The sequence below is a fragment of the Paroedura picta genome, chromosome 2, assembly GCF_049243985.1.
Source record: "Paroedura picta isolate Pp20150507F chromosome 2, Ppicta_v3.0, whole genome shotgun sequence".
Classification (NCBI taxonomy): Eukaryota; Metazoa; Chordata; class Lepidosauria; order Squamata; family Gekkonidae; genus Paroedura; species Paroedura picta.
Genome location: NC_135370.1, coordinates 23,582,071 through 23,607,460, shown reverse-complemented (window position 1 = coordinate 23,607,460; position 25,390 = coordinate 23,582,071). Strand labels below are relative to the sequence as shown.

General features: G+C 47.7%; 1 protein-coding gene across 1 annotated transcript; it reads left to right on the top strand.

Moving 5' to 3' along the window:
- SLC40A1 (solute carrier family 40 member 1) lies at positions 1 to 25,366 on the top strand. The gene is made up of 8 exons (XM_077319448.1): positions 1 to 355; positions 2,873 to 2,940; positions 8,162 to 8,321; positions 11,375 to 11,490; positions 13,047 to 13,173; positions 18,286 to 18,531; positions 19,760 to 20,425; positions 22,810 to 25,366. The coding sequence occupies exons 1-8, from the start codon at positions 301 to 303 to the stop codon at positions 23,136 to 23,138; spliced, it is 1,767 nt and encodes a 588-aa protein (XP_077175563.1). The 5' UTR covers positions 1 to 300; the 3' UTR covers positions 23,139 to 25,366.
- The last annotated feature ends 24 nt before the right edge of the window (positions 25,367 to 25,390 follow it).

The window sequence follows — 25,390 nt, the reverse complement described above, 5'->3', positions numbered from 1 at the left end:
CCTCGTCGCAGGCGCGGGATAAAGGCCGGCCCCGGCGGCCCGAGGGTCAGCAGCGGCGCCTCAGCCTTCGCCCAGCGCAGCAGCAGGAAGGGCGGTGCGCGCCTGGCCGGGTCCCCCTTCGTCCGTCGCCGCCGCCGCCGCGCGGCTCCCTCGCCCATAAGGCCACCGCTTTCCCGCTTCAGCTACAGTGCTAGCTAAGTGGGGAAAGACCCCCGGGGAGAGAAGCCCCTCTGCGCCCCCAGCCCCGCCCCAGAGCTCCAGGGACCGCCGCCACCGCGCACAGCCCGACGACGCACAGCCATGGCCCGCTCCGGTGCCGCCGCCGCCGCGCAGCCTGACGGACGAGGATGCTGCGGTGAGACGGACGGGACGGGATGGGGGGCTCGGGCGCGCAACTTGCCCCAAGCGCAGGGTGTGTGTGTGTGCGCGTGTGTGTGCGTGCACTGGCCGCCGCGCAGACCAAGCAGGCAGCGCAGAAGAGAGTGCCTCTGCTCTTGTGCAGAGTCCCTTATCCCACCCACCTACCCACCCCTGTAAGGTCCTGACCCACCTGGCAGTGCAGAACAGAGTGCCTCTGTTCTTGTGCAGAGTCCCTTATCCCTGCCCCCCACCCCTGTAAGGCCCTCATCTGCTTACCTGCGACCGAAAGCAGCAGGTGCCTGGAAGGAAAAAGTCGCTGGTCTTAAAAGTTGTCTCCGGACTCGAACTTGCTGCTGCGGGGGTCGGACTTTCCGAGGATGCTTTCCGGGGAGGGAGATCGAGATGGGTCGGCTTCCTAGTCCGTCTGCGGCAGCAAGAAAGAGCCCGAGTCTAGGAGCACTTTGGAGCTTACTAGAATTCGTGGTGGTGCTGTGGACTTTCAGTCGGAAAGACCAGCAAAATTCGGGGCAGGGATGAGCTTTTATGAGTCAGGGCTCCCTGCTTGAGCTACCTGCTCTTTTCTCGGGAAGAAGCCCCCTTGAATAGTAGGATTCTTGGGTAGATTTGTTTCTGATTGCTCCTAGTCCCTGCAAGCAGCCTCCCCCCCCCCATTCACCTAGGGCAGGTAGATTGGAGTCCCTCTCCAAAACTGCACACAGAGGCGTGCAAAGGAAGCAAGCTGGGTAAAGAAAGGCGGCAGGTTGCCTCCTGGCATATGGACAGCAGGAGAGCGAGCAAGCTCCTTGTGTACACTGCTTAGGAATTAATTTATTCCATTTGCAAGTTCCATATAGGGAGAGAGGCGCTGGCTGGCTGGCTGGCAGAGCCTCTGCTTGGCATGCGGAAACTCCCAGCGTCTCCAGTTTAAAAGAACCGGGCAAGAGGTGATGGGAGAGAGCGGCTGCCAGCCTGAGCAGGCAATACTGACTTTGATGGACCCCAGTGGTCTGATTTAATATCAGCCCACTTTATGTGTTCTTACAGGTGTGCATGCCAGCAGAGGCACCTGTGTGGGTTTAGGTGCCTGGCGGTGGTGTGTTGAAGGACTGCATTTAGCTTTTGTATAAAAGGACAGGCAGGGTTCAGCCACGCTGTCCAAGGGTCAGCCCCACCCCAGTCACATGTGGCCGGACCACTGTGCACTCAGGTGCTGGACAGCGTATGAATAATCTCTGACCATCTGTCAGGTGGGGCTGAGGCAATGGGGAGCAAAATATGGCCCTGTGGATCAGATGTGGGTGCACGATATTTGGTAGAATGTCAACAGATTTTATGGCTTTAGAGACATTCACTGTATCACCTTATGCTGAGTCCAGCTGTCAGCCCGTAGACCTTGGTATTGTCTGATCCCAGGGGTGTGGACAGAGAGGGTCGTCCTTGACTTCAGTTCTTCAGTTCAGTTGAGGGTCTCCAACTGGAGGTGCCCAGAGAACCAAGCCAGGTCACTTCTGCATGAGAGCCAGTTTGGTGTAGTGGTTAGGAGTGTGGACTTCTAATCTGGCATGCCAGGTTCGATTCTGCGCTCCCCCGCATGCAGCCAGCTGGGTGACCTTGGGCTTGGCACAGCACTGATAAAACTGTTCTGACCAAGCAGGAATATCAGGGCTCTCTCAGCCTCACCCACCCCACAGGGTGTCTGTTGTGGGGAGAGGAATGGGAAGGCGACTGTAAGCCACTTTGAGCCTCCTTTGGGTAGGGAAAAGCGGCATATAAGAACCAACTCTTCTTCTTCTTCTTCTTCATGCCGTCCTTGCGCTCTGCCCTTCTCCAGTGAACCGAGTTCTCTGTATTAAACTGGAAAGGTGTATTTTTTGGGGGGGGGGTTAATTTTTGAAAGCCACCTTAAGTCTGCCTGGGAAAAGGGAAGGGGCAGCTGTGGGCATAATCAATAGTAATGTGTCACATTCACAGGTATTACTGCAAATTCCTTTTCTGTATAAAGTGTCTTTTAAAAAAAAGTTAACTTTGCAGTTGTATAGAAAAGAGGGGGAACAAAAGTCATGTACTTGAACAAACTTTGATTCCCAGGAGCACCTTTAAGAGCCACAAAATTCTGGGCATAGACCTCTGTGCGCATGCACACCAGATACATGGAAACAGACTTCCCACAACTGTAGGTGAGGGGGAGTCGGTTGCCAGGGAGGGTTACTTAGAGTCAAGAGGCATAAGTGACTGAGTGATAAATGTAGCTACGATGGGATTGAAGTGGTTGGTAAGCCCTTTGGATAGCAGCAAACTAGCATACAGATATATGTGATGATGTGAAAGTCTGTTTCAGGGTATCTGAAGAAGTGAGCAGGCATACGAAAGCTAATACCAAGAATTAAACTTCTTAGGTCTTCAAGGTGCTGCCAGACTCAAACTTCGTTCTGTTGCTTCAGACCGGCACAGCTACCCACCAAAATGTACTTGAATGACATATAGCATTTCTTTTCTTTAATTTCCACCTTAGGATCCTGTGGCAGTTACTTAACATCTGCCAAATTCCTCCTGTACTCTGGCCATGCCCTGTCCACTTGGGTAAGTAAAGTATGACCAATACTATGGACTTTTGGCTGATCTGTATAATGCAGCTTGCTCACAGTTTGTTTGTTTGTTTATTATATTTATATACCACCCTCCCCGAAGGCTGAGGGTGGTTTACATCAAACAGAAACCATACAAATAACTCAGTTTATGATAATACAGTAATAACGATAACATTATGAACAATAGAACATTGGGGAGAACAATATATCAGTGCTTACTGATGGCCCGGTGGCCGGGCAAATCTGCAGTGATGGTTGTAGGAGGGTGGCTGAGGGATTGGAAGCGGTGGTTCAGGTCGACCTCAACCAAATGCCTGGCGGAGGAGCTCCCTTTTGCAGGCCCTGCGGAACTGTTCGAGTTCCGTCAGGGCCCTGATCTCCTCTGGGACCTCGTTCCCCCAGGTGGGGGCCAGGACAGAGAAGGCTCTGGCCCTGTTTGAGGTCAAGTGGGCTTCCTTGGGGCCTGGGATCGCCAGTAAATTGGAACTGATGGAGCGTAAGGCTCTTTGGGGGTGTAAGCGGAGAGGCGATCCCTTATCTACACTGGGCCCAGACCGCGTATGGCCTTAAAGGTGATAACCAAAACCTGAAGCCTGATCCAGAATTCAACCAGAAGTTACACTTTTTGTCCTATGATCTGGTCAGCCGGGATTTAAAGGTGCAACAGGGCAGCAAGCATGTGACGGTATGCTAGTGAATTTGTGATTCGGAGCCCAGATTGTGATGATGGAACAAGCAAGCAAGTCCTATAGTGGAATTATCACTAGAATTTTGCTTTTGTGAATCAATGGGCTTAGAAAGATGCTCTAAATAAATAAAGGGAGTAGTCCAGACAGAGTACTTTTTATACTTTGGCTTAGAATTAACTGAACAGTCTGCCTGGTTTCCCAGTAAGATGCAAAGCTACAGACATCTTTTCATGTTTGAAAATCACTGCAGATGCAAAGTTCAAGAGTCAGCACTGTGAAAAATCCCGAAATTATTTCTAGAAACGAGTTATCCGAGCAGTTTCTTCCCTGGCATATGAGGGGTCAGAGACGAAATCTCCGAGCACGACTGTTCTTTTCCTCCCAAGAGCTCAGGGCTGGTGAGGGAAGGAGCAATCAGTTATGTTTGAGAGGGCAAAGCAGGTGGGTGGGTGCACTCAGCTTCAGGTGTGCCTCCTGTTCCTCCTTAGAAGGATCTCTGGATCAATATCCCTCCTCAGGTGAACTTTTGATCTCTTGGGCCGGGAGACTAAAGTCTTCCTCCCAACTGCATTCGCAGGGAGTCGACTTGCTGATTCCAGCTCAACTTGTTTCTAAAGCAAATGTGTTCAGGAACAGGGAGTGTTGTCAAATGGTTGTTGAATTTGTGCAGTTTCAAAACAAGGCAACTGAGTTTCCTGGTCCTGTTAACAGTCTGGTTAATATTTGTTAGAGCCGCTGGTGCGAAGCTTGGATGTCTGATTCCTCACTTTTTTCCCGGTATGGTGGGAAAGAAACAGTCCACAAAGCTCTGCTATGAATGTTTAAAGGTTTTATTTACGTCATCTGCTTTTCTCCCCAATGGGAACCCAAAGCGGCTTACATTGTTCTTCTCTTCCATTTTATCCTCACAACAACCCTGTGAGGTGGGTTAGGCTGAGCCTGGCTAGGCCAAGGTCATCAGACAAAGGTCATCATAATCCCCTCCACCCTACATCATCCCCCCAATCTGCCAAATTTTTGTGAAACTACTATTTTATTCTTTACATAGGTCCATCCATATATTCTCTTAAATGGCATTTATAGACTTTGTTGAATTAACATCGTGATCTTTAAAAAAAAATGGTACGTCTGCATATTTTCATGCATTGTGAAATGGCTGCGTTGTGTATTATCTGCTGCTAAACGTATAGCTATTGCTATTTACCTACTATTGTCACCCACCTCCTAATGCCATTCAGCATCTGAAATCCCCCCACTTTTCATGATGCAAGGACAGACAGACTCACATTCCAGCTGTACCCGAAGAAGTGAGCTGTGTGTCCTGAAAGCTCCTCCCCTACCACGAATTTTGCTAGTCTTAAAGGTGTTCCTGCACTCTGTCTCTTTTTTTGCATATTCTTCCCTGTGGAACAGCTCCATTGTCTGTGTTAAACCTGGGCCGATTCCGCACACATAGGATAATGCACTTTCAATGTGTTTAGGCAGCTGGATTTTCCTGTGCGGAACAGGAAAATCTACTTCAAAAGTGCATTGAAAGTGCATTATCTATTGTGTGCAGATTAGGCCCTGGTCTGGAGTAAATCAGCAGGAGTGATTTATTTAACAAACTGATATCCTGCTTTCTCCAGAGACCTGGGTTTCCGAATATGTTCTGTGACCATACACCAGCCAGCAAACGTGCAGGGGGAAACGAGAAAACTCTGTTTATGTATTCCCCTCTGCCTGATGGCAAACCTCTTGTTGCCGGATGGCTGCAGGCTCCACAACTGAATACTTATCTTTGAATAATGGTAAAATAATTATACTCGCATCTGATCTCTTACCATTTTCTTTCCTTCTCAGCGCTTACGTTCTATCTCAGTTGCTAGGATAATATCAGTTTTCCATTGCTCTAGCCAGTGCCTTTTGCGTGCACACCAGCCAAATGAGTTTATAAGTCCACTTAAGTCAGTGGCATTTATTTCAGGCACCTCCCCTGTTTTGTGGGGTTCATTGAATATACTATTTTCATTCTTTCTCCCACTTTTTTGGGCTCACGCAAGCTTTGCATAAGCATAAGTGGCATTTCCACTGAGATTAAAGCACTTTGGAGATATAGGATTGGCCTTACCTTTGAGTCCACCTCCCTGATACCTGTGGTGAGATGGCACATGGGAGACCAGCTGGAGGAACCAGTGAGGAAAGTGGAGAACCTCGGGAGGAGGACATCAAGGGGGGGTTGGTTGAGGAGATTTGGAGCATCCACTGCTTTGGGAAAGACAGAAGACGTGCAGGACCCAAATGTGTACAGAAGCTGGTGTGACATAGAGGTTTTGTGTCTTGCTGCGACTGGGTTCAGAGTTCAAATCTCCACTTGGCTATAAAGTTCACCGGCAGTCTTGTGCCTTCCTCCACACAAATAAGTCCAAATTTTTCAGTAGGACTGAAGTATTACTGCATGGCAAGATTGCATTGGATTGCAGTTTAAGTGATGGTAGACGAGATCAAGAGTCCAGGAGCCCCTGAAAGACTAATAGAATCTGTGGCAGGGAAGGAGCTTTTGTGAGTCACTGCTCACTTCTTCAGACACGGAGCTAGAATCCGAGTCAGTCTGTCCTTCTACCTTGGAGAGTGCTGTTGTCCATTGGCATCTGAAATCACTTTCCTACTGCTGCAGACAGACTAACACAGCCATCTATTGCAGCCTGAATGACCTTGGACTAGTTATCTTCTCTCTTCCAACCTACCTTACAGGGGTGTTGTGAGGATAAAATGGAGTTAGGATGAACTTTATAGAATGCTCTAAGCTTCCTGGGAAAAGAGTCAGATAGAGAAGGGACAGTATGAGGGCACAAGGTCTGCTTTCTTCTGGTGCAGGGGTAGTCAACCTGTGGTCCTCCAGATGTCCATGGACTACAATCCCCATGAGCCCCTGCCAGCAAACGCTAGCAGGGGCTCATGGGACTTGTAGTCCATGGACATCTGGAGGGCCGCAGGTTGACTACCCCTGTCCTACAGCACTGGCCTCAACCATAGACCTGGTGGAAGAGCTCTGTCTTGCAGGCCCTGCGGAAAGCCGTCAGTTGACCCCAACTTTCCCACAGGGATTGTGCGATAGCATTTATTTTTATTATATTATCATATAAGATTAAGCTGTACCACACTCAAGAGTGCAGTCCTGTGTACTAGCATGCATGATAGTAGGCTGTTGGTGTGTAATCAAGAGCTACCAATAGCATCTGCATCAGTCCCTTCAGATATGTCAGCAGGATGTAGGCTGCGTGCTCCCAGACAATATTGACTTTGCTTTTTTAAAAATATATATTTTTATTATTGCATAAGAAAAAAGAACTAAACATGGTTAGATTATTAAATGCAGATCTTCCCCTGTATCCCCCCGTTCCCCTCCCCCCAAAGATCAGACTTCTAATAATAGTGTGATTTTAATTTTTTTTTAAATTGGAGTTATTGTTATGGGACTTTTTGTAATGTAACCCAGCATGAGCCAGTACGCCAAGAAATATAATAATAAAAATAATCTTTATTTGGCGAGGTAGTCTGTATAGTAACGCCATTGTTCTTGATGGTCTCCTGGTGGTTTTCTGTCAGTTATACTGGTTAGTTTAGCCATTTTCGAGAATTCAGCCATTTTGTCAAACCAAGTCGATAAAGATGGTATTTACGATAGTTTCCAGTTCTTGGACAACATTGCTGTTGGAGAACATTGATTTTGGTGGCTCCTCTGCAGTGGCCGAAAACCTCAGGTTTCCAGCCCCAGGTTCAGAAATAACTGGAACTTTGAAGGTGTAGCCTGGGCAGGAAGGCCAGCCTCCAGGTGGGACCTGGGGATCCCCCAGAAAAACAGCACATCTCCAGACTACAGAGATTAGTTCCCCTGGAGAAAATGGATGCTTTGGAGGGCGGTCTCTATGCCATTGCTCTCCATTGTCCTCCCCAGGCTCCACCCCCAAGTCTCCAGATGTTTTCCATCCTGAATCTGGCTACCTTACCTCCCCATCCCCTGCTGGTGGCCAAAGGGCATCTGATGACCCCTAATCTGGGAGAGTGGGGTGTAGGGCATGGTGGGACCTCCGTAGGGTCATGCAGTCCACCTTTGTCATGTCATGCAGTCCAGGGGTAGTCAACCTGTGGTCCTCCAGATGTTCATGTTCCAGCATTTGCTGGCAGGGGCTCATGGGAATTGTAGTCCATGGACAGGGTCTCATGGGAATTGTAGTCCATGGACATCTGGAGGACCACAGGTTGACTAGCCCTGATGCAGTCCACCTTCGAAAGCAGCCATTTTCTCCAGGAGAAGTGGTATAATTTTTAAAATAAATAAGCCATTTATGTACTCTGGATATAATTTGTAAGAACAGGAGGTCTCCAGTTCCTACCTGGAGGTTGGGAACCCTAAGACTGTCCTCTTTCTGGCAGCTTCTCTTTGTGATAGGTGGGCGCAGAATAGCCCAGGATTTGCAGGACTGGCCCATCACTAGTTGGTGTGTGTTCCCTATAATTCATATGAAATCCCTTTTATTCCAGGGCGATCGCATGTGGCACTTCGCAGTGTCCGTCTTCCTGGTCGAACTGTACGGAAACAGCTTGCTTTTGACAGCAGTCTATGGTCTGGTGGTGGCCGGATCTGTCCTCCTCCTGGGAGCCATTATCGGGGACTGGGTAGACAAGAATCCGAGGCTTAAAGGTGAGTGATATTGATCGGAGTTTTCCCGAAGAGCCTCCTTGCCTCTTGAGGGGAGCCAGAGCCACTGCAAGATAGAACAGAGAGCTTGAGCTACCCCAAGACAAGGCCTGACTCCTCGCTGCATTATTAAAAGGGCGAGAGAGATCTTTGCAAGCTTTCAGCTCTTTCAAGAGACGCTGGCTGTGCCGCTGACGCTGGTATGTTGTCAAACTGAATGCCGTTCTGGCTAGAGGTGCAAGCCGCCCGGAGGGTTAATGTTGTGCTTTATCAGCTCTAAATGTAAAAGTAAATGTAACTCGGCCTCCTTCACCGCCTCCTCTCCATGTTTAGCCTGAAGCAAGTCAGTAGGCCTCAGTATTCAGTGGAGTTTGCCACTAAGAAAGCACGCACCGAATTGCACAACTTTCCCCCCCCCAAAAAAACAAGTAATATGATCTCTGTAATATGAAGTAGGCACTTGCAGCTCAGTAATAATTGGCTCACCCTGTGTGCCTTTTCTACTTTACGCATCAAGTAATTACCGACTTCAAGCCCTTTTGAAATAATGAGTGCCATTAGACGAAATCTGCAGCTACCCAAGCTGGGCGTTGCCTCCTCGAACGCAGTCTTGGCGTTTTATAAATGACACTTTTGTTTTGGAGACGGAGTGAAGGGGTGAGCCTCTCTTCTCTCCGGTGGCGGTTCACGAGCTCGGCGGAGTTCCTCAAGGAAAAGGAACCTGCGGCCAATAATTTAGCAGAGCCTGCCAGATGGCTGCTGCTGACAATTTAGCGTGTTTCCTCACTTGTAAACAAATGTGTCTTTAATTTGTGCCCGTAGTTTAAATACTTTAGATGAAATTCCCCCCCAGCCTTCGAATGGAATTCTTCTATGAGTCCCTTCTTCCCCTGATCTACAGGGAAGAAGCGACAGACTAATGGGGCTGGGCCATGTTTCTTTGAACGTGGACCTCTTGAGCTATCCAGTCAATCTGCAGAAAGAGTCCAGGTTTAGAGTTGGGGTGGCCAGAGAAGGACCATGAGCCAAACAATGTGGCTGACTTCAAATTATTTGTCCCTCCCTTCTCACAGAGAAGAGGAGAGCGGAGGGGTTCCGTGTAGTTGGTGGAATGTTTAACACACCATGGAAATCCAGTTATGCTAGGAAAGGTCAAGGGCAGCAGGAAAAGAACATGGCCCACTGGGAGAGGGATGGACTCAATCAAGGAAGCCACTGGAGATCTAATTCATTTACTTTAGACCAAGGGTGCTCAAACTGTGGGTCTCCAGACATCCATGGACTACAGTTGCCATGAGCCCTTGCCAACATGGTTCTGACAGGGGCTCATGATAATTGTAGTCCATGGACATCTGGAGAGTCAATTTGGCCACTGATGCTTTAGACTGGAGCTGTTTTCTAAAAGGTATGCCTGCATTATGACCCTCATACTAGTACAGAGGTGAGCTCCCACATAGGGGTCCCTGTGCCCCTAATGGCCTCTTGTCCTGGTCAGCTCAAGCAGACAAGTATTTCCCCGCTGTGTTTTCGCTGCAACAGCTTCTAGTGCCAAAGCTGCAAGTTGGTTGACAGTGCAATCCTTTGTGGATTTACTCCAATGTAAGCCCATTGGGATTCTGCATGGGATCGCGTGGTTTGAGTGTACAGCCCATTTTTTAAAGGTGGTGTAGTGAACATTTGAAGAGAACCAGTCTTATGTGCCGTCTGAACTTGAGACAGGAATTCCTGGGCAGGAGCGCATCAGGTCATAAACAGGCCTCTTGCTTCTACATGTGCTTCCGTGAAGATATTTAAAGCTGTCCTTTCCATATATGTATCTTATTTAATCTGTTTTTATTCAAGCAAATTATTAGCCAGCTTTTTATCATGCAGGGACTTAAGACAGCTTATCTGCTAGACTAGTGGATCTCAGCCCGGGGGGTTGGGACCCCTTTGGGGGTGTTGAACGACCCTTTCACAGGGGTCGCAGCAGGGCGGGCAGCTTGGCAGCGGGGGTGGTTGTGGCCCCTGTTGCTGCTCCTCCTGAAGATACCCGCCAATTTATAACCGATCATGAACAATGGATCTTCACGCCATCTGTCAGTTTCGGTTTAATTTCTGTGAAAGAACACTTGCCTAATTTTATGGTTGGGGGTCACCACAACTTGAGGAACTGTATCCAAGGGTCATGGCATTAGGAAGGTTGAGAACCGCTGTGCTAGACAGTCACTAAAATAAACAAAAGCTACCAGTTAAGATCAATAATTTAAGACTGTTGGGTTGGCAGAAGAACTAATCAAATGCCATTGTGATTAGAAGCCTCCTAAAACAGGGGTAGTCAACCTGTGGTCCTCCAGAAGTCTATGGAATACAGTTCCCATGAGCCCCTGCCAGCTCATGGGAATTGTAATCCATGAACATCTGGAGGACCACAGGTTGACTACCCCTGTCCTCAAGAGTGAAAGTGAGGGGGCCAGGTGCATCTCCCTGGGGAGATTGTTCCATAGCCATGCGGCAACCACCTAAAAGGTCCTCTCTCGTGTACCCACCAGACAAGCTTCTTGAGTTGACGGGCCAGTCCAGAAGGCCTCTCCCTGTGATCTTTGTTCCTGAGCAGGAACTGTGGTTGCCAGCCTTCCTGTGGGGCTGGAGTTCTGCTAGGGTTGCCAGATCCGTGTCAGAAAACACCTGGGGGTTTTAGGGGTGGAGCCTGAGGAAGGTGGGGCTTGATAGTGTTGCCAGGTCTGGGTTGGAAAAAACCTGGAGACTTTGGGGATGCAGCCTGGGGAGGGCAGGGTTTGGAGAGGGGAGGGACTTCAGTGGGGTGTAATGCCATACTGTCCACCTCCTAAGCAGTCATTTTCTCCAGCGGAACTGACCTCTGTTCACTTTATTCTTATAAAGATGATTCTTCAGAAATACTAGTCTCAAGCCCTGTAGAACTTTCCTGGGATGTTTGCTGAAATAGAACTGGGTTAAAGCCATATACATGGATTGACTTACATCTGATGTCAGGCGCAGCCTACAGTGTAACCGGGTGTCTTTCTCTGTATTGTTTTCCCCTTTCGTCCAAACAGTGGCCCAGACATCCTTAATCGTGCAAAATGCATGTGTCATTTTATGCGGGATCCTCCTGATGATGGTGTTCCTGTTCAAGACCGAGCTGGTGGCCTTGTATCAAGGCTGGCTCCTTGTAAGTATGCAAACCTGTAAAGATTGCAAGGGTTTTAACACCCCGGAAATATAACCCATTCCGTCAGTCTAATGCTTTGCTGTGGTCTGTAGATGCTAGAACTGGTGGATCAGGCTATTGTAGGGGGACCCTCAACCTTTTTGAGTCCATGGGCACCTTTGGAATTCCGACATAGCATGGTGGGTGCAGCCACAAAATGGCTGCAGCAGGAGGTGGAGCCAGCAACGAAATGGCGGCCGTAGCTTCTCTTCAGTCACACAGTGAGGATCCTTGTGCTGTGGTGGCAGCTGCTGCAAGAGCTACATTTTAAAAAAATCTGCACAGCCAATCAAAAGCCTTACTGGGCAAAATATTTCTTTGGCCACACCTGCTTTCTAAAAACATTTGGAGATCCCTAGTCAAGTGGCCTCCTGTAAGCGCCCGATTAGATCCCCCTGTTTCCCAGTTTCATGTTAGATTAGCTTTATCAACTGTAGTCTCCCCACATCCCACAGATCCTGGGGCTGCCAACTTCTCATGCAGCATGATATAAACTGTGCTACAGGGGGAAGCCAAGCCAGCCCCAGGATCGAGTTGGCTCCCCCCCCCCCCCCCGCTATTTTTGGTTTTGAGTCCATTGGACCTGGAAAAAAATCAGGATTTCCCAAAACAAATCCCCCCAAATACCATACTAGTATTGGGATTTGGGATTTTTTGGAAACACTGAAATGTTTTCAGGTCCAGCCTCTTGTGGTGCAGAGTGGTAAGGCAGCCGTCTGAAAGCTTTGCTCATGAGGCTGGGAGTTCGATCCCAGCAGCCGGCTCAAGGTTGACTCAGCCTTCCATCCTTCCGAGGTCGGTAAAATGAGTACCCAGCTTGCTGGGGGGTAAACGGTAATGACTGGGGAAGGCACTGGCAAACCACCCCGTATTGAGTCTGCCATGAAAACGCTGGAGGGCATCACCCCAAGGGTCAGACATGACTCGGTGCTTGCACAGGGGATACCTTTACCTTTACCTTTAGACCAGGGGTAGTCAACCTGCGGTCCTCCAGATGTCCATGGACTACAATTCCCATTAGCCCCTGCCAGCATTTGCTGGCAGGGGCTCCTGGGAATTGTAGTCCATGGACATCTGGAGGACCACAGGTTGACTACCCCTGCAATAGACCCAAACTGAAAAATACCAGATTGGCCCAGGGATCCTGGGGGGGCTCTGTCCATACGACAGGGGTCACTGGGGAATGTGTGTGTGTGTGTGGGGGGGGGAGCTGTGGGTTTCCTGCATTGCGCAGGAGGTTGGACCAGATGGCCATTGAGGTACCCTCCAGCTCTATGCTTCTGTTTCTCACACCCCCATCAAGAGACAAAAGTCATGAGCTCGACAAAGAGTTGAATTTTTCTTCTGAATGCTCAATGCCTGAACGGTGCCTTTGGCCAAGTTTGGACGCAACAATTAACAATACGCGACTCTAGTGTCCACTTGGCATGCGAGGCAGAGCGGTCCTTATTTCCCCCCCTTCCCTCTTTTCAGTTCTTGTTTCCCCGGTGCTTGAAAATGTCTTTCTCTCCCCGCAGACCCTGTGCTACATCCTGGTCATCACGATCGCCAACATCGCCAACCTGGCCAGCACCGCCACCGCTATCACCATCCAGAGAGACTGGGTGGTCGTCGTGGCAGGCGACAACAGAAGCAAGCTGGCAGGTGAGGCCCTGGCGGCTCCCGGCGCTCTCTCGACACCTTTTTGTCATGTGAATTTCAACATGCCATCAGCACATTCTTTTCCTGGGCTGCAGAAGTTGTTAGTCAGTCACGGTGATAAAGGGCAGCCTCCGTTCCCCGTTTAGCTGCTATTCAGAGACAGATAGCAGCAACCGACACACTGTTTAGATTAGCAGGTGACTAATCTAACCCGTTGCTCCTTTCAGCCCTTGTTGTAATTCAACTGTTGCACTGACAACGTTGAGCAAATAGATTGTTTTATTTATTCATTTTCTTAGATTTCTATGCCACCCTCCCATACGGCTCAGAGCAGTTTATATGAAACGTCGTGGGGTCCTTCCTTCCTTCCTTCCTTCCTTCCTTCCTTCCTTCCTTCCTTCCTTCCTTCCTTCCTTCCTTCCTTCCTTCCTTCCTTCCTTCCTTCCTTCCTCCCTTCCCTTCCCTTCCCTTCCCTTCCCTTCCCTTCCCTTCCAGATGGGTAGCCAGTTCATTTATTCATTTACCTTTGTTGGCATTCCAGAATATTACAACATATATATGGCAGAAGGTCAGGGCAAGAGGAAATATAGACACCAGCAAAACAGATAAAACAGTAATACATTAAAAGAACTTACTTCTGGCTATAAGTACTTCAACTAAAAATTTAGCGACTGTGTAACCCGCCTAGTGTCCCAGTGAGAAAAGAGAACTACAAAAAACTTAAATAAAATGGGCCAAGAGGATTATATTGCCATACAGCTGACCTTAAACCCCAGTGCAGGCATGTTTACTCAGAAGTAAGTTCTATTATTTGCAGAAGGGTTTGCTGTCAACTCAGTACGTTGCTCCCCTACAGACATTTTCTCATCTGAAACACTAGGTCAAAATGGCACACAAACACATGCTGCACAGTGACTTGTTTATCCACCATTTAATTGCGATGTTTAAAAGAGCATCCTGCATTTTTTTCATGATATTACAGCTCGCGTTTCCTGAAGGCTTTAATTAAGTATAGTTTAAAAAATTAACCGGGACTGTTGCTCAGTTAAAGAAACCTTGGTCTATCAAATCCTATGCATTTTAGTCAATTCCCTTCTGTAAATTTTGTGAGCAAGTAAACAACTGTTACAAAACAAAAAAACGCATTTTGTTTTAGGCTACACAAATTGTTTCTGGCATGCCTTATCTTAGGCATTCCCTCCAGCATGACAGAGACGATGCTTCCTTTTCTGAATTTTTAAAACTTCTGAAAATACCTTTCTCAATATTCAGGCCCAACAAAATTCCTCAATTTTTTCCTCACAACAACCCTGTGAGATGGGTCAGGCCAGCCTTTCACAACTTTTTAACCATTGAGAATCCCATTGAGAAACATTCTTCAGGCTTTGAGAAACCTCAGAAATGGCACAATTGTGCAGAATATGGTTGGGAAGCAGAGCTGTGCTTATGCCTACCCAGGGCCCCTTCCCTGACCCCTCCCCTCCAAGCCTATCACTGGCCATGGGGTGGGGTGGTGGTGGATAAACATAACCTTAAATGGTTATATTACGTGATAAATGTTCACCAAAAATTAATTACCTCCTACCCATTCAGGAAACCCTTCCAGGGCCATCAAGAAACCCCAGGGTTTTATGAGACCCTTGTTGAGAAAGCCTGGGTTCGGCTGAAAGTAAAACTTGTAGCTCAGAAGTTGCATTATCCCCCCCCCCCCTCCATGTGAGTATGTGAGATGCATTTATTGCCTGAGCAATAGTGCCTTTTTAAATACTAAAGTCTAATTCAGGGGTAGTCAAACTGTGGCCCTCCAGATGTCCATGGACTACAATTCCCAGGAGCCCCTGCCAGCATTCGCTGGCAGGGGCTCCTGGGAATTGTGGTCCATGGACATCTGGAGGGCCGCAGTTTGACTACTCCTGGTCTAATTAGAGTAGATAAAGCAGCATTTGAATTGGGCACTTTCAAGCACACTAAATCATGCCGTTTCAGTCCACTTCAGTGACCAATTAGAAGTGGAGTTTGCCATTTCACCCAGTAAAAATCCAGCTGCAGAGTGCGTTGGAAGTGGATAGAAAGTGTGTTACCTAGCGTGTGTGAAAGCGCCACAATGGAAGGCCCTCCCCGCCAAAAAAGTATATTGTAGAAGAGGAATAATTTACATCACCTATCGGGAATAGCCTCCCGATTTCTGCTGAATGTAAACCAATGTAAATTTGTTCGCATGTGATGAGTGAGTTTATGGCAGGAAAGGGAGGGGAAAAAAGAGTCTGTTCTGCTAAAAATAATGGAGGAAATATCAGTGAACAAGCACGAATGACAGTGTTTTCTCCTATGGTGTTGGGGGGTTCCCTCAGGTCTTAGCTGATTTATAAGGCCGTCCCATAGAGTTTTCAAGGGTTTTCACTGCTGGCCTCTGGAGTTGCTTGACAGTTTCCCATCCTAATAATAACTAGGTCCGACCCTGCTCAGCTTCTGAGATCTGATGAGATCAGCCTAACCTGGCCCAGTCCGGTCAGCGCTCTTCTTCCGTAAATCTCACAAATCCCGTCAAAGGACCGATGTGCAGTGTGGTCCCCAGTAATTAGGAGGTGGCATCCTGAAAGAGGGAAGGCCTCAGGAATACAGAGCGGCATTGTTCAGCAATTAAAGTGTGTCATCAGATATTTTCAGAGGGTGTGAGCCCATGACTCCTTTCCACGTGACGCTTGTATTAACTTCAAGGGATTCTCCCCTGGACAGTCGTATAGAGCCAAGTCAGGGAAATAGAATGGCATTCCCAGAATGGGTTTGATTTCTGCCTAAGAATGGAAAATTACCTGGATGGCAAGATAAGTCCTAGAGGCCCCCGCCCTTCTCCAAAGCAGGCAGGACGTTGTACTTGCTTGTCTCCTCTTTCTGCGTTATCTTCACAACAACCCTGCGAGGAAACCTGGGTCGAGAGGGAGGGGCTGCTCCTGAGTTTCCAGATTGCTCTGGATTTCACTTGTCTGCATGTTTTAACTCTTAGGAAAGCAGCCATACTGCTCAACTCCAATTTGGTAGTGTGTTTGGTATCGGTCTCCATGGATGTTGTTCGCTTTCCTCCCTAACACCACAATCCTAGAAATAAGAGAACTTTTGAGTTGTTGATGGATTTCTTCAGTACCTGAAGAAGTGTGCATGCACTCAAAAGCTTATACCTTGAATAAAACTTTGTTGTCCTACAAGGTGTCACTGGACCCGAACATTGTTCTGCTGCTTCAGACCAACACAGCTGCACACCTGAATCTCTCTTCAGTTAGGATGCTTTTAAGCCACCTCTTCAGAGTCCTGAACAAGGTGGCATACAATTGAAATAGCAGAACAATACCAAACAACCAGGCATTAGACATAAACAGCATAAAAACTATCCACAGAACAGTCTGCAGGCATTTAAGGAAAAAAAAACTTGGAAAGATAAACTCCTCTAACTAAAAACCTGAGTTAAAAAGGAAATTATTTAGCCCAGTGCTCAAAAGACAGTGAGGTAGATACTGGGCAAGGGGAAGGAGGTAGACCCGGCAAGGGAAAGGATGCAGCAAAAGCAAGAAGTGCCACCCCCAAAAAGGCCCTGTCTGAAGATGCCGCCTGTCTCAGCTCTGAGAGCAGGAGCACAGAGAGCAGTGCTTGAGTGGCAGGTTTTAACTAGTGGGTTGGATAGCATGGGAGGAGTTGAGTCTGTAATCGCTATCCCTGGCAGAACAATCAGGGCCCCCCAAAACAGAGTCAACTTGCTGCAGTGTCTAAGAAAATCAGACTCTAAGCTGGAGAACTGGGTTTGACTCCCCCCTCCTCCACATGAAGCCTGCTGGGAAACCTTGGATCAGTTATAGCAGGGGTAGTCAACCTGTGGTCCTCCAGATGTCCATGGACTACAATCCTCATGAGCCCCTGCCAGCAAATGCTGGCAGGGGCTCATGGGAACTGTAGTCCATGGACATCTGGAGGACCACAGGTTGACTACCCCTGAGTTTTAGTTCCCTCAGGGCTCTCAACCCTGCATTGAGCAGGGGGTTGGACTACATGGCCTGTATGGCCCCTTCCAATGCCATGATTCTGTGATTAATGTCACATTGAAAAGAAATATATTTTTGTGCCTCCCTCATTCACCTTGGATCCCTCCTTGTTTTAGACCCTTCTCATCCGATTAGCCTGGAAGAGGGTATCTGCTGGGTGGGGGAGAGCTATTGGTTTTGTCTGTAGTTATTATTTATTGCAAAGCATCCCACGCCTGCTTTCCAAGAGGTATAAAAATCAAATAAAGAAATAGATTTATATTCAGAAGTGGTTCTCACTCTACTTCCGCAATGCAATACACTTCTATGCGTTGCCATACATTTTAATGCAATTTTTTGAGCAGTATTTCTCCATGGCTTTAGAAGACCAGCAGCTAAACGAAGGGAGTGCTGGGTTGTTTGATAACCTTTGCTCATGTATTCTGCCTGAGTTTCCTTGTGAGCAATCCAACTGGGGTATAAGTGCCTACACAAATGACTCAAGTACTTTGGCCATTGAGAAGCTGCCTTAGTTTTAAAAGCCCTGATCTGCCTACGCATGAAACAGGATATTCAGGAATTTTAAAATTTAACTATTATAACCTTTCTTTCCTCATGGCCCAAGGTCCACAAGGAGAACTCCTGTGTCAATGAAATTCCTTCCATGTAAGACCTCAGGAGGGTACTACTCTTGTGAAATGAATGCCATTCAGATGTTTCAAAATCTGTATGTGCTGGAGGGCTTGGTCCCCTTGGGTGTCAGGGTGCCCACCAGTCCCTTTCCTAGTACCTGCCAAGTATTTCTTAAAAGTGGGCAAGGCTAGGTAGGAATTTTGTCCAGTAAGGCTTCTGATTGGCTGTGCATATTTTCAGAAATGTTCCTTCAGCAGCAGTTGCTACCACAGTCCTCACTCCGTGGCTGAAAGTAAGCTGCAAAAGCCATTTTGTGACTGGCTCCGCCTCCTCTTGCAGCCATTTTGTGGCTGCACCTACCTTGCAGAATTCCCAAGGTGCCTGCCAGCTCTCAAAAATATGTTTTTAAACAGAGTTACCAGTCGCTAAAATATCACCCATCAATCTTATGTCTTCCAATGTTGCCTCATAGATATGAATGCCACAATACGAAGAATTGATCAGCTGACCAACATCCTGGCCCCGATGGCTGTTGGCCAGATCATGACCTTTGGATCGCCGGTGATTGGCTGTGGGTTCATTTCTGGCTGGAATTTGATGTCCATGTGCGTGGAATATCTACTGCTCTGGAAAGTCTACCAGAAAACGCCTGCCTTGGCTCACAAAGCCAGCGGCAAGATGGACGAGTCCGAACTGAAGCAGCTGAATAACCCGAAAGGTAAAGGGATTGCTGAAAGCATCTTTGACCAAGTGAAAACAATCCCATTCATCCCCATCCTGACGTGTTTTCCAACATTTATTGCTCCATTTTTGTTTGAAAGAATAACAATTTCCAAGATCTGTGACCTTATGGAGGAAATAATGCTTAGTTGTTATTGTTTATTTTATATTGTTAAGAGTCATTCATGTTCCCAACCATCACTCCTGCCTCTGTTCCCTCAAAAATGTATTTATTGATTTACTTTCTTTCTAGCCCATCTTTCTTCCCAATGGGCAGCCAGAGCAGCTTCACATAATTCTCCCATTTTACCTCACAACAACCCTGTGGGGTAGGTTAGGCTGAGAGCGTGAGAGTAGCTGGAGGTCACCCAGTGAGCTTCCTAACTTAATCGTAGGGTTCTTGAGAGGTAAAATGGAGCTGAGGAGAACCATGTCAGCTGCTTTGGGTGCTCATGGGGGAGAAATAAAGTTTATGGTTCTCTTTATGGTTCTTTGTGAAAGCTGAAGTTTAGAGGCATGGACTGGAATTGTCAGTTGACTTTAACAGAAGGATATGAATACAGCACTCCTGTTTCTAATTGTGATTTCCCCCTAATTAAAAACAAACAAACATTTTGAGCATCTCCAGATACAGCTGCTGCCCTTAAGGAACACTCCAGTAAAATCAAGAACACTTATTTTCACATGTTCCAGGATCAGGTTTTAAGGCCCTCATAAGAACATCAGAAAAGTCATGTTGGATCAGGCCAATGGCCCCTCCAGTCCCAATGCTTTGTGTCACACAGAGGCCGATACCCAAGTGCCATCAGGATTGGGGCCAGAACCCCAGAAACGCCCCCACTCTTGCCCCCCCCCCGAGCACCAAGAATACAGAGCATCACTGCCCCAGACATCAGAACGTAAGAGAAGTCATGTTGGATCAGACCAATGGCCAACCCTTCCAATGCTCTGTGTCACAAAGTGGCCAAACCCCAGATGCATTCAAGCATGCTTTTCATTGTCAGGTTGAAGCCAGCTGTTTTGAATCAGGGTATAAACACATTTCCCACTGAGCCAAAGACAATTGTCTCTGCTGAGTACTAAGGTCACTTCCACATCGGTCTTTTAGTTAAACAATAAAAAAGAAAAATGGCTTAGAAACTAAGTATGCCATAAAATGCCCTTTGAGCTGAATGCCCTTTGAGTGGGATGTCTGAGAATCTTCAGCTCCTGTCTTTTGTCCACAGAGGGCGAATCGAAGGCCAACGAAGGAGTCAAGTTGATCGAAGGGAAAGACTTGAGCATCTTTGAGCCCCAACAGGAAGCCGAGGTCTCTTTCTGCTCTCGGGTCGCGGAGCCGTTCATTACCTTCCGGGACGGATGGGTCGCTTACTGCAACCAGTCAGTGTTTCTCGCAGGCCTGGGCCTGGCGTTCCTGTACATGACCGTTTTGGGCTTTGACTGCATAACCACAGGCTATGCCTATACTCAGGGATTGAGCGGCTCCACCCTCAGCCTCCTCATGGGGGCGTCGGCTGTGACTGGAATCATGGGAACAGTGGCCTTCACCTGGCTGCGCCGCAGGTGTGGGCTGGTGCGCACGGGCATCATCTCTGGCATAGCCCAGTTTGCCTCGCTGGTCTTTTGCGTGCTTTCCGTCTTCATGCCGGGAAGCCCTTTGGACCTTTCCGTTTCCCCCTTCACGGACATCAGCGCCAGGTTGTTTGAAAGCAGCCCACTCCCGACGATGGCACCCGAACCCGTGCTGCCCGAAGTGCCCTTTACCACCGTCATGCCTGTCTTGGCGAATGCATCGGCTTTTGTCAATGGCTCTGATCCCGGGGTGACTCCCAACTCGATGCCTCTCGTCTCCGTCAGCCTGCTGTTTACAGGAGTCATTGCTGCTAGAATCGGTAAGTTGCCGTCTAAAGAAAAACATGTGCCCCAATACAGGATACCGGGCTGGGCCCTCCCCCTAATGTAGCCTCCTAGCTCTGGTACTGAGAGGTCTGCTGCCTTAGATATTTTCATCCACTTTTATTAGGTGTAATAAGTATATTAATCATTCAACTTCTTGGCGATCAGAACGGGGTCCCGGGTACATTTCTCCCGTTTTCTGATTCTTCCTCAATGATTGCCACTCCAAAATCTATGTTTCATTTAGCACTTACAAATCAAATAAGGCGTATCTCTTGGCTGTACGCTCTCTTGTCTTGACATAGTTTATTCCTGCTAAATGGAACATAGATTTTGGAGTGGCAATCATTGAGGAAGAATCCGAAACAGGAGAAATGTACCCGGGACCCCGTTCTGATCGCCAAGAAGTTGAATGATTAATATACTTATTAAATCTAATAAGAGTGGATGAGGCATTCATTATTTTGGTCTTTTGATTTCGTTTTCGGCTTATCTATAACATTGGGAAATCAACGGTGCAGCTCCTTTGCACTGAATGCCTTAGATATTTTGGCTGGAAGCCATTGATTGACCTCTCTCCATGATTTTGTCGAATCTAAGGATGCCCAGCATGACGACTGCTGCTACTGTTCCTGGCCCTGCCAAGTGTTCTTAAAGAGTGGGCAGAGCGAGGTGGAACCTTTGTTCAAGGTTCTTGATTGGCTATTGGCTGTGCAGATTTTTTTTTAATGTTTTGGCAGTAGCTGCCACCACAGCCCAAGGATCTCACTGTGTGACTGACGATAAGCTGTGGCAGCCATTTTAGGGTGGCTCTGCCTCTCACGGCAGCCATTTTGTGGCAGCCCTTGTGTGGCTGCACCCACCACATTCTGTCAGGACTCCATAGGTGCCTGTAGGGTCTAATAATAAATATTTTTTAAAAGGTTGGGGATCCCGGTCTAGTCCCCTTTTAAAGCTGTCTGTGCCTGTGGCCATTGGTACATCCACTGCATAGGTGGTTTTAAGAGAGGATCAGATGGATTTTGCTTATACAGGTTAATAATAGCTTCGGGGTATGTTCTGTTGAGGTTTGTGACCACTACAACCTGGCTGTGGAACTGTTTACCCAAAACCGGCCGGATCATGTTCCTTGTGTACTGGGTCTTGCACAATACGTGGAGCAAAAAATAGAAACCTTGGGAGCCGTACGACTTCAGCGATATTATCTTGACATTTGCTCTGAAAGGCCTGTTTACAGGGAGGCAGAAATATTTATCTCTGTGGAATGCTTGCCAAGAAAGTGGTGGTTTAGCCAGTCTTTTGGAGCTGTTTTCTTTTTTTAATTGAAAAAAACTTTTGACAATTTACATCCCTTCATAACAATTACATAAGAGCATAAGAATAGCCCTGTTGGATCAGACCAGGGGTCCATCTAGTCCAGCATCCTGCCTCAGACACTGGCCAGTCAGTTCCTCTGGAGGACCAACAACAGGGCAGAAAGGCTGAGGCCTTCCTAAGAATATCAGATGAGCCCTGCTGGATAAGACCAGTGGTCCATATAGTCCAGGATCCTTCCTCACTCAGTGGCCAACCAGTTCCTCTGGAGGGCCGACAACAGGCATAGAGGCTGAGGCCTTCATCAGAAAACCAGAAGAGCCCTGCTGGATCAGACCAGGGGTCCATCTAATCCAGCATCCTGCTTCACACACTGGCCAGTAAGTTCCTCTGGAGGGCCAACAACAGGCCTTTATAGGAACATGGCAAGGGCCTGTCAGGTGGCTTGCCAAGACCTGCCTCTGCATAGCAACCCTTGACTTTGTTGGTGGTCTCCCATCCTAGTACTAACCAATGACCAACCCTGTTTAGCTTCCAAGATCCAGTGAGATTAGGCTAGCCTGCACTATCTGAAGAAGAGATGTTCAGAGGTTGTTTGCCATTGCCTCCCTCTGCATTGCAATCCTAGAATTCCTTGGTGGTCTCCCATCCAAGTACTAACCAACCCTGCTCAGATGTTGAGGTCTGAGGAAAGCAGGCTGCCCCTGTCAGAGCAAGAAGAAGAAGGAGAAGATTTGGTTCTTATATGCCGCTTTTCTCTACCTGAAGGAGGCTCAAATCAGCTTACAGTCGCCTTCCCTTCTCCCCTCAAAAGACACCCTGTGGGGTGGGTGAGGCTGAGAGAGCCCTGATATTACTGCCCAGTAAGAACAGCTTTATCAGTGCCATGGAGAGCCCAAGGTCACCCAGCTGGCTGCATGTGAGGGAGTGCAGAATCGAACCCGGCTCGCCAGATTAGAAGTCTGCACTCCTAACCACTACACCAAACTGGCCTGTTGCTTGTTGTTGTTGTTTTTCTTTTTACCAAGCAGGGGATAATTGCTTCTCCCCCCTTTTGTCTTCCCAGGCCTTTGGTCCTTCGATCTGACTGTCACGCAGTTGCTCCAGGAAAATGTGATAGAATCCGAGAGGGGGATCATCAACGGCGTCCAGAACTCCATGAACTACCTCATGGACTTGTTGCACTTTATCATGGTTATCCTGGCCCCCAACCCTGAAGCGTTCGGATTGCTGGTCCTCATTTCCGTGTCCTTCGTCGCCATGGGCCACGTCATGTACTTCCGCTTTGCTCAGAAAACTTTGGGGAGTAGCGTCTTCCAGTGTTGCTCCCGCGAGCTGAAGGCAGGCGCCAACGACCCTTCGCCTTCGGACACTTCTGACGTCTCAAGTGCCTAGAGAGATTCTGGTTTTCCTCACTTCTTGTTTTCGCGGTCTGTGTAAAAACGGATGTGCTGTCTTGTGGTCTGGGGCATCTGGCTCTCCTCAAGAGTAGGAGCTCTGAAAGCTCAGACCGGCCAAGCTCCCAACCAGTCCTGCTTCCACCCCCTGGAAGGTTCCTCTCCCCCCCCCCCAATACACTCGTTCAGTTGTCCCAAGTTTTGGCTATTTTCCAGGTAGTCGTGACACACAGCTTACTTGTTCGCAGGGAGACTTTATGAGAAGCTTAAAAACTAGCTGCGAATTAAAAGCAGATTAAATAGGAAGGACTCATTTGGAAAATTCTCAGGTCCTAAGATTAATTTGTTTTTTTTGGGGGGGGGAGGGAAGGAAATTAAAGACCAAGATATCGCATCATTTGTGATATGACCAGGGGCTCCCCCGTTCCCCGCTATGTAACACAGATGGACGATGTTTTGCCTCTGAAAGGAAATGACTGCATGACCAAAACATTACTCAGATGTCATGAGAAGGTTATATGCTTTATAAATTGCTAAAGCTCTAACGTGTGCCAGGGATGGAATGGGAGGCAGTAAGTCGTTCCTGCAATGTTTATCATGGCTTAGCTTTGGACAGACGTCTTGGTTGCTTTAATATACCAGTCGGTGAATAAGCAGCAGCGCAAAACTATCATAAGAATATACATGTAGCACTTCCTAGGAACTGAGAATATAGCAGAAGGTGTAGAGCGTTGCTAAGCATAGTGCTTTTATTCTTTAGGAATCACATAGTTTACTATACTCTGGGTTCATAATGTGAAGGACCAGATAATCCGAATTCAGGGCCCGCTGACAACAGGACACAGGGACAGAACTATAGTTCTAAGAAGTCTTCTCCCCCCCCCTCCTTCCAAAAAAAAAAAATGCACACAGGTACTGAAAGTCTCAAACCACTAAGTTAGGGTGGCCCCACTGACCTTGCAGAGTGTGTCCACAGCTGAAATAGTTGACCTATTCAGAACTGAAATAGCTGAGGTATAATCCATTGGTCAGTTCTCCACACAGGCCTTCCTGCAATGAATAGAATTTGTCCGAAGGACATCTGTTTGTTTTGGGCTGGGGGAATGGTACTGGCCACATTTCCGAACAGATTGTACCTGTCCTCTTTTGGTTGGTTTTCAAAGCGATAACATATTTAGAGTACCGAGAGAGGTGAACGTAGCATGTTAGCACACTCTGACACACATGTCATGAAATGTAATAATAACAGTAAAGACATCTCCCTCTCTCCCCCTTCCCCATCCTCGAAGAGAGGGTTGAGACAGTTGCCTTTGACAATGCAAAAGTGTAATTCGATGTTGCTCGATGCTTTTTCCCTGGTATGCTTGTGGATTAAGGAGCAGTGATTACACTTCTGTGGCTGCTGGACGCACTCCTCCCACCCCCACCCTGTGAACCCTTTAGCAAGCACAGGTTATAATTGTCAAAGTGTGATCCCCCCCCCCCCCAAAAAAAAACCTTTTTACCGTGCCCTTGCTGGGTTGGGGCACGCATGGACAATTTCACCCATTTTATAAAGCTGACATGTCTTAGATGTTCTCTTTTGTAAAAAAAAAAAAAATCACACCACTTTTGTGTCTTTAAACTAGAAACTTGTATTTTTTAAAACAAATATCTGTTCATTTTTTTTTTAAAGAACAAGCTTGTTACTACATGATCCTGTAAAAGCTACCGTGGTGATTGAGAACGCCGTGTGTGTGTTTTAAATGCTTTTGGGTTCTTTCTTTTTTCCCCCCCCTCACAGCGTACAGACATGGGTACAGCGCTTTTACATTAACCATGTATGCACTTTTGTGGAATTTGCAGTAACACTGCTATGAGCACTTTGCTTTCTAGTGTAGTCTGGACCCTCTTTACTGTGCTCTGGAGTTTTTTTCCAAAATGTAAAAGTACAGTTGCCAGCTCTGGGTTGGGAAATACATGGAGAGTTTGGGGGCGGAGCCTGAGGAGGATGTGGCTTGGAGAGGGGAGGGGCTTCAGTGGGATGTAGCGCCATAGAATCTGCCTTCAGAGCAGCTATTTTCTCCAAGGGGAAATGGTCTCAACCGCCTGGGGATCAGTCGCAAGGCCAGGAGATCTCCAGCCAACACCTGGAGGCTGGCAACCCTATATCCAAGTGATTTTTAAGCCTCTACTGATAAATATTTGTAAAATATTTGTTTGCATAAATATAAACTATTTTTCACATTTTGCTTTTCCCTGTGGTTTATT